We start from the raw sequence: 9,259 nt of genomic DNA, 5'->3' as shown, positions 1-9,259 counted from the left end.
CTTTGTCCCTAAAAATAACAAAATCAAGCCCTAATCTTTTTTCTATATGAAATTTTTATGGAAAGCATTCCAAAAAGATTCTAGGTAGTTGAGGTGGATTCTAACATGTGGGGTCTATTTCCACATTAGAAAAACCACATTTAAAGATACTTTGAAATGGTCAAGCGGGTAATTTATCCCTTTTTTAGAGTTAGAGAGCGTTGTCTGATTTTGAGTTCAAAGAGGTTAGTTTAAAGGGCAAAACAAGCTTTACTCTTTTACAAAAGATTTTTCAAAAGTAACCATCTCTTGAAGAAAATACAAGGCATTGTCCGAAAACCGAACCTAGTGCCTGAAAAAAAATGTAATTCATGTCCTACAACCCAAGTAGAAGCCCACGCAAGTGACCAGCAGTAGCCTCGTACTGTAGGGTCCAAGACTCCCAAGTGCTGCCCAGCCCGGTTAAACCCCCACTCTCAAAAGAAAAGGAAGAGCGCCAGCCACACACGGCAGAACCGCGACGCCATGACCTCCCCGGTGGCCCTGGTGCCGCCGCTGGACAACGAGGATCTCCTCTCCTTGATCCTCGTCCACCTCCCGCCGCTGGCATCCTCCTTCTCCAGCCCCGCCCTCGTCTGCAAGCGTTGGCACCGCCTCGTCCGCGACCCGGTTTCCTTCGCCGCTTGCGCGCATTTCATCGAACACCTCCCGTGCTCGGCTTCTTCCACAACTCCCCGGACTCCCCCCGCTTTGTGGCCACCCAGGGCATGTCCGGCATACGAATTGCCACCGCGGTGCGGGATCTCCGGAGGGACGGCGCCGGCGGCATGTGGTGGTTCGTCGACTGCCGCCACGGTCGCGTCCTTCTCCGCAGCCGCGACTGGGTCGATCTGCTCGTCTGGGATCCCATCACCGGCCACCGCGTCTTAATCACCGTCCCCGACCAGGTGCGGGCAGGCGCGTCCGACTGCAACGCTGCGGTCCTCTGCCCATCAGGCGCCACTGGCTGCGGGGGCGCTTGCCGCTCCAGCCCCTTCAGTTCAGTGTAGTTGTCGTGTTCACCAGAGGACACCGCGCCTTCGCCTGCGTGTACTCGTCGCTGACCCGAGCGTGGGGCGAGCTGGTCTCCATGCCGACGCCATCACAGGAATGTGAGCTCACGGAGGAGCCTGGCGCTGACCATGCCAATCAACTGACCCATACCGCGGCGCAGCAGGATCTGGTAGTGGTGTTGGACATTCATGAACCTGATAGTGCCACGGAGTGTTTCTTCAGCTGAATCTCCCAGCATATGACCATAATGGGCTATCCTGAAATTCCACTCAGGATCACCAGAATCTATTGCAGGGAATAGGCCAATGGGATGCCCTGCAACTTCCATGGGGTGCTGGTCGCAGAAAATGTGGATAGCCTCCAGAGCTGCAGTCTCGATGGTGTCGATGAGATGATATCCAACCACATCGACCTCGATGGGCTGCCACTGAGAGTGAAAAGGGTGCTGAGGAATAGTCATCTTGACTCTGCACCGGGGAACACCTTCCTCTCTATACTCCACTCCATCGTACTGGGGAGGCTAGATGTAGAAGAATAGACTAAGTGATTCCCATAAAAGTCAGGGAAAACCCTCCCAGTGCAAGGCATCGGTATGGAGGTGCCCTACATGATCCCAAAAGAGGTTTGATGGGGCCGTCATCTGAAACAAGAATTCAGATGGTGAGATTTGGAAGAATACTGAAAATCCAATTAAGGCTGTCACAAGAATCCTATTAAAACCATACTAGAGGTAAACAACACTCTACTTGTCCTTAAAAGAACAACATATTCAAGCATTCATTTTGTTTATTAATGGATTATGCATGCACGTACTATTCGACCTCACAACCGAAACAACTGCCGAATATCTTCAGACTTACGGGGTTAATTTTGGTGGCATAACACATACGTCTCTCACCAATATCTAGTCGATAAGTCCATCCGTCTTAACCTTCTAATCGTGGTTAGTGTACCCGTAGAAGACCACAATTATATAATCTGAACCTTTCATGGCAGCACGACATGAAAGCGTTCCCAAACAGTACTGTTCACTATAGAAACAGCATCTGTACCATTACCGCCGTACAGACAACGTTAACATATGTTATCGAAACAACGTATTTACAGGGGTACCGCAAAATGCGGGGGTATGAACAGCGATCGCCATACCCGCCGAACCATATACTCCCAATATACTCAACCTAAGTTGATATATTGGCAGCATCTCAAGTAGGCCACTGCTTAAGAAACAGCGTTCGGTTCGCATCACCGACAGGAAGGCCAAGCTCACTCAGTTGGCTAAGGATTCTTACCTTCTTACCTTACCATCGAAGGTGTCGTTACAAATAGTAAAGTTGGATTATGCATGAATTTAAGTTTTGACTAAAAGTAGTGCTGCAAGTTAGAACTATACCCTTTACATATACCTATTAGTAGCCACCTGATTATTCCCATATGAATCCCTGAGGCTTTGCGTTCTAAGCACCAACCTTAACGAATCCAACGTACTTTGTAAATTCATTTATTAAACAAGTTTTAATCCTAAAAACATTTTTAAGAGCTGCTGCAGTTGTAAATATAAACCTACAGCTCTGATACCAGCTGTGGCAAAACCGCCTAAATTATTCCGGCTCAAGTGCGCTAGTCATCGCTATACAGCCGATACTAACTCAACGCACTTCAAACGGAACAACCCATTGGTCTGTCGGGTCTCCTCCCGATGCAACCACGGTTCAACAGGATCGAAGCAGGTTTACCTCGCACGAAGGCGAGTTTACAAGCATACAACAGCTCACCAACTTTTAATCCACAACATATTAAACATTATTACAAACCGTTTCAAACTTAAGGTAAACTTATACAAACATTGTTTAAAATGACAAGCTAAACAACTTGTCCATATTTACAGCGGAAGAAAAATCAACGCGCGACTACACTCGTCGCGGAGGTTGACACCACACTCAGCCCGAAGCATGGCGTCATTCAGGAGGGTCACTGCCAGCCGGGGACGGATCCCATTCCACGGACCAGCCAAACGGAATAGAGGTTGGCCATGCAGGACTATCTGTGGGGTTCCCAAGGGTCATACCTGAAAAACAGACTAGTAAGACTGAGTATACTAATACTCAGCAAGACTTAACCATGTCATGGTATACTTAGACATGTAGCTAGACTTATAATGGCTTGTATTGGTTCTGGGTTTAATTTCAACTGAAAAGCAACAAAGAGTATGATCTACTTTCATGTTTTAGCTTTCAGATTCTAGTCTCCTTAACCATTCTAGGTAAGCACCTATTCTAGACAAACAAGGTAGAGATTAACATTCATCCAGATTATTCCGTAATGGTTACTATTCTTACTCTATGTGGCAGAAGGAATAAGCAGTCTCAATCTCCGCGAGAAACGGACGATTCTGAATCGAATTTCTAGACCTTGCAAGGGTAAACCTAACTCACATGCTTGGAACATCCAAAGATCATTCCGAAGCAACCGTTTCACTCATATTCCGGGTTATGGATCAGGGCCACCACAAGCGACTGTAGGACCGTACGCACACCAATTGTGCAGGACATACGTCTGTAGCGCGACTACATGATCGTACTCCTGTCTACTACGCAGAACGTACTCCCACACGTCGGTGCGTGTGTACAACAGAAACCAAATAATCGAGTGGTGGAGACATGTCCATTTGCCGAGCCAATCAGGTACTAGGCTTACCGCTTTACCATATTTCGCGGCATGTGGCTAGTACTTTCAAACGCTTAGCCACCACTACCACACACTGCAACCTTATCAACTTTTATCAACACAGACAGGGTAACCTTCCAAGTCATGATATTGGACATGATCCCGTCCATGATTCTTATAGTGACTGCAGGATAGTAAACATTCAACTCCTATATCGCGCGAGTGACAAGAAATCACCCGACTTCTGCCGGTCTTGTTAGCAAAGCATCTATTCGATAAGGACTCAAGCTCAATACATAGGTTACTAGGATTCATGCATCTAGGGTTCCATTTCAACTCCTAGACTTAATGCAAGATATAATATATAAGTATAAGATTGCATAATGTAGTAATTGGAAATACTGGATTATGCACCGGGGCTTGCCTTCTTGAGCGGGGCTGGGGGCAGGAGTGTCAAAGATTTCCGAACTTTGGTTCGGGGCTTCAGTTAAAGTCTCAACGATGCTCACTGGATCTTCAGAAAATCCTTGCTCAGTTTCCGGGACTAGCTCGTAGTCTCCGTCGTCGAGTGTCGTTGACTCTACATGATATGCAATGATTTGATTAGATGGTTCTCGAGTTAAGAGTTTTATTTTACAATAAAGTTGCAATCCAACAGGTTAATACACTCAAACTCATAAAGCAAGAGGGTTGAACATAAACCTATTATTGGCTCTCTAATCCAATTACCTTAATTAGTTGAATTAATTGAATTGGATTAACGAGTTTGATTTTTAGTTTGAAATTCATAAAGGCTATTGCCTTGAATTTTTGTGGATAAGTTTATTCCTAGTGGATAAGCTTACTATGAATTTTTCATAATTTTCTGAAAATAGATACTGGGGTATTTGAATTTAGATCAAATGTTAGGTTTAAATTAAAATCTTAGGTAAACAGTGATATAACCTCTTGAAAAATTAATTAGGAACTAAGTATCAATATATCAATATATGGTAAAAAGATCTAAGCATTAAAAGCTTAGGAACATGTTTAAATAAAATTTAAATCCTCTCAAGCTTGATTTTGTACAAAATTGAATTAGCTAAAGTTAGGGTGTAGTACTGGGGTTGAAATTTTTACACAAGCTTGTACTCACCTTAAACAGACTACACACCAAAAATCACAGGAAAAGGGCTAGCATGCAATAGTTATGCATAAGATACCCTTTTTAGAGTTTAAAATAAATCAAAAAGTGTTTAGTTTCAGACCAGAGTTTATTAACAAAAGTTGTAGAATTAGACTTCTAGATTCCAACAAAACTGGTTTGGCAATTTTTGGATTTTTCTACACATTCCTATGGATTTTACAAGTTGACTGATTTGAATTTGGAGAGGGGTATTGGTTTCCTACAGAAAGGCCCTTGGAAAGTTTTGAATCTTCGCAATTGGGTCCCTGGCCGGATTACACAGGAGGTCGGATCGATGCCGATCAAATTTCGGTGAGAGAGCTCACCGGCGGCGAGGGGCAAGTGAGGGGAAATGCTCAGGGACTCACAGCGGTCTCGGCGGTGGCCGGGGTTGAGGCAGAGAGGGGCTGTGGCAGCGTATCGACAGCGAAGCCGAGCGGGCGGCGGAGCTCCGAGGGAGGTCGACGGCGTTCCTGTGGTTGGGGTGCTGGAGGGTGGTGGAGGAGTAGTTAGAAAGCTTCTACGGGATGATGTGGTGCTGCTGGTGCTCTTGGTTGGGGTTGAGGGGCTCTGTAGCGTCGGGTCGACGGCGAGGCCGAGCGGCGGCGGAGCTTGAGCTTGCCGGCGCTACGGGGGACGATGCTCGGGTGCGGGAAAGCGAAATTGGATGGGTCAGTGAGCTGCAGGGAGTCGCGGTGGTGCTCTAGGAGTGCTGGACTGGGGATGGGAAGCGGCGTGGTTGGCTGTCGACGGCGGCCAGAGGGTGCGGCGGAGGTCCGGCGAGGAGCTGCGCTCAGGGAGAGGCAATGCCGTGGAATAGAGGTGCTCGGGTGAGTAAAGAAGATCACAGAGCAGCCGCTGAGCATGTTTTAAGGCCGGGAGAGGCACAGCACGTGCGAGCAGGAGCTGGCGATGCCGGCGGCACGCGTGGCGGCTCGAGCGGCAGCGGCGCGACGTGGAGAGGCGAGGAGAGAGCCAGCGGGGGCCGGGGAAGCGGCGGCGCGGACGCTGGGCGGCACGTGGCGCAAGGAAAGGCGGCGCAGAGGCGGCGGGTGCGTGGCACATGGCCAGCGAGGGCGGCGGGGGCGGCGCAGAGAAGAAACAGAGGAGCTGAGGGCTGGAGGTAGATGAAGAGGGTCTATTTGCAATTTCCCAAAAGTGCAAGGACTCTTCTATAAAGCCTAGATAACTTTCAAACCATAGCTCAAATGAAAATGTGCCCAAAAGCAAAAGTGTAGGGTTTAGCAAGATCTACAATTTTGCTTTAAGGTTTAGTTGCAAAAGAGCTAAGGATTTGAAACTAACATAAAACTTGGCAAAGTTTTAAACTTTAAGTAAATCTTATTTAAAAACTACACTACACTTACATCCTATGTGTAGTTTCATCTATATTTGCGATTTAAAAGCAAGTTCTTGACTTTTGCAAAATAACCTTCATACATTGGGATTTTACCTCCCATTCTCACCCATTTAACACTAAAGGACCTACATTTTTCAAAATTACTTAAATGTCCTTTTCCCTTTTGCATTCAAATGTTAGCACACCTATACAAAATCAAACATACATACTTTCTACTAGCATTTAGTGTGTTTTAATTCTAAGCACCTGAATGTCACAGATAACTTTTGCACCATGCAGCCCACTGGACATGTTATCTCTTGGGAGGAATTTCGGACTGCCTTCAGGGCACATCATATTCCTGAAGGACTGATGGAGCGGAAGTTGAATGAATTCCTGGCACTCACCCAAGGCACCCGTACGGTACTGCAGTATGCACAGATTTTCAATCATCTGTGCCAATATGGAGGCTATCATGCTGACAATGATGCCAAGAAACAGGATCGTTTCCGTCGTGGGCTCAGTACCAAGCTCAAGGAACGCCTAAACCTTGTTAAGGCTAATACTTTCAGTGAGCTGGTTAATATGGCCCTAACCCAGGAAGATTGTATCACGGCACATCATGCCAAGAAGAAATGGAAGTCCCCCACTGGACCCTCAAATGTTCAGTCACCGAGGTATCGAGTTATTCCGAATGCGCAGTTCAGAGCGCCACAGCGGAATGCCCCATCTGGCAGATTGGTTCTCCGCCCACCTCAGCAGCAAGGAGGATATCGACCTCCAGCGCCTCCGCGACCACCGCAACAATTGGGCCCCAGGCCAAACAATCAACAATTTCAGCAGAGGAGCACTTATCGCTGTTTTAATTACGGGAGTGCGGATCACTTTGTCAAGGATTGTCCTCAGCCCAGGAAGCCTTTTCAAGGGCAGAGTTCTAATCAGAACAATCAGGGTAAGGGCAAGAAGCGAGTAATGCAAGTCCAGCAAAGGCAAGTTAACTTCACCACCCTTGCAGAACTTTCAGAAGGAGCCCCCATAATGACGGGTACATTTTCTATCGACTATAAACCCATTATTATCTTATTTGATTCCGGTGCAACTCATAGATTCATTAGTGACAAATGTGTTGCCCGAGTAAGACTTGATTCTTGTCAAGCCAAGGGGTCGTACATAATCTCTACCCCTGGGGGAAAGATCGGTTCCAATCAACTGATTAGATATGTGCCAATACAGTTGGGTAGTAAGGTAATAAAAACTGATTTGGTTTTACTCCCTTTAGAGGGTATTGTCAGACCCGGGGCTACCGGGCTGGACATGTAGCGTAGTCTACGGAGATTTAAGAGATTAAGTTCGTCTTATCTCTTATTCATTTGTTTATCTTTTATTTATCCCGTTTAAATAGGAGATAGAGCTAACCAACGCGGAGAGGATCTATCCGAGGCATGTTCTGGTAGGATCCCTCGGCAAAGGTTGGTTAGCATCTTTGTAACCCTGGCCTCTCAGATATATAAGGGAGGTCAGGGACCCCCTCGAAACAGAAGATCATTAGGTCATTCTATACGGAAGGCAATACAAACCATACAGGACGTAGGGTGTTACGCTCCGTGCGGCCCGAACCTGTCTAAGTCTTGTGTTCCTTGCACCTTCGAGTTCCTGATCTCGGCGTCCCCTCACCCAAAACTTACCACCTTGGGTACATCCCACGGTGGGCAGCCGGTTAAACACTGACAGCTGGCGCGCCAGGTAGGGGAGCGCGTCGAAGATCCACCGGCGAGCTCGATGGCATCGTTCAGATTCGTCAGGTCGGTTCCCTCTCAGGGCACGACGTTTGTTTTTGGTTCATGGGTCTGCATCGCAGATGGTGCGGGCAGTTTCCGGCGATTCCTCGTCGACATGAAGCCAAAGACCTCCGCTACGGATTTCCGCAGCGACCTCGGACAAGTTTGTCGACGACCTCGACAACTTGCCGATCCACGCTCCCGCAGCACAGGTCAAGGTGGAGTCCGCTTCAGCCTCGACTTCTTCTGGTGTTGCGGCAACTCTCCCTGGTTTGGACTTGTTCCAACCTAGGGATTTGCTTACCCGATCTCAGCTCGGTTTGTGCGAATCGGCCACTGGTCTTCAGGAGGCCGACGCCTTTGGGTCCCTCTCCATGCTTGAGAAGGACCTGGACTTGTTACTCCAGATCAGAAAACTTGAAGCCACCGCGTGTCGGGGGGCTTCGGGTTGTTCCGGTACCGGTGATCTGGTGGTCACCTCCTTGCCGGGGGGCACGTGGTGCACTGGAGGGGCGTAACGCTCCCCAACCACTTTAGGCAGAGGGTCGACTCGTGGCTCACCTCGAGCCCTTGCCTTTTCAAGAAGTCAGGCCGTTGGCCACCGCGGCGGAGGGGACGACTGAACTAGTCGACGAAGGTTCTCATGAGCTTTCCTCCCGCCAGGTGCTGATGGCCGAAGAAGGCGAGGACGGTGGGGATTTTCTCATCGACAATTTTGAAACGATCTCCGAGGATGAGATCACGGCCAATGTTGGTGACGAGAACGACGCCGATCGTGAAGCGCGGAGGGCCAGAAACAGGGCCCGCACAATCCGGCGGAGGAGAGCCAACGAGCGTAGGCGATCTATGCATCGCGAGCTTGATCCTGAGTTCGCCGCCGTCAGCGAACGGGGGTTTCGGACTCCGGTGGCCAACATCGCCAGGGTTACGGCCATCCTCGAGCGCAGCCATGACCCGGAGGTACGTCAAGCACTCTTGTACGCGCAGAGGGCTTGGATCCAGTTGGATCAACACAACCCGGCGCCTACCATCAGGGAGGAGCGCGTGGGCGAGAGTCGAAGTCAGACCCACAGCCGAACGGCTGGCGGCCGTCCTCGACGTCAACCCAGCAACGACAACGCTTGCGGGAGCCAGACCCCTGGCGGGAGGCAGCAGCCACCGCAAGGGGTCAGCCACGACAAGCCCATCATCGACTCCCTTCGGAGGATCTGCGCCAACACATCAATGAAGGCCGCGATGCGCGCACCGTGATTTCTTCCAGGCGCAAGACCCGTGAAG

General features: G+C 48.8%; 1 protein-coding gene across 1 annotated transcript; it reads left to right on the top strand.

Annotated features, from left to right (window-relative positions):
* The first annotated feature begins 504 nt into the window (after window positions 1-504).
* On the top strand, window positions 505-1,028 carry LOC112873082. The gene is made up of 2 exons (XM_025936108.1): window positions 505-648; window positions 744-1,028. The coding sequence occupies exons 1-2, from the start codon at window positions 505-507 to the stop codon at window positions 1,026-1,028; spliced, it is 429 nt and encodes a 142-aa protein (XP_025791893.1).
* Window positions 1,029-9,259: the final 8,231 nt, after the last annotated feature.

This window comes from Panicum hallii, chromosome 9, assembly GCF_002211085.1.
Source record: "Panicum hallii strain FIL2 chromosome 9, PHallii_v3.1, whole genome shotgun sequence".
Classification (NCBI taxonomy): Eukaryota; Viridiplantae; Streptophyta; class Magnoliopsida; order Poales; family Poaceae; genus Panicum; species Panicum hallii.
Note: the sequence above shows the minus strand (reverse complement) of the source record. Positions and strands in the feature narration are given on the sequence as shown.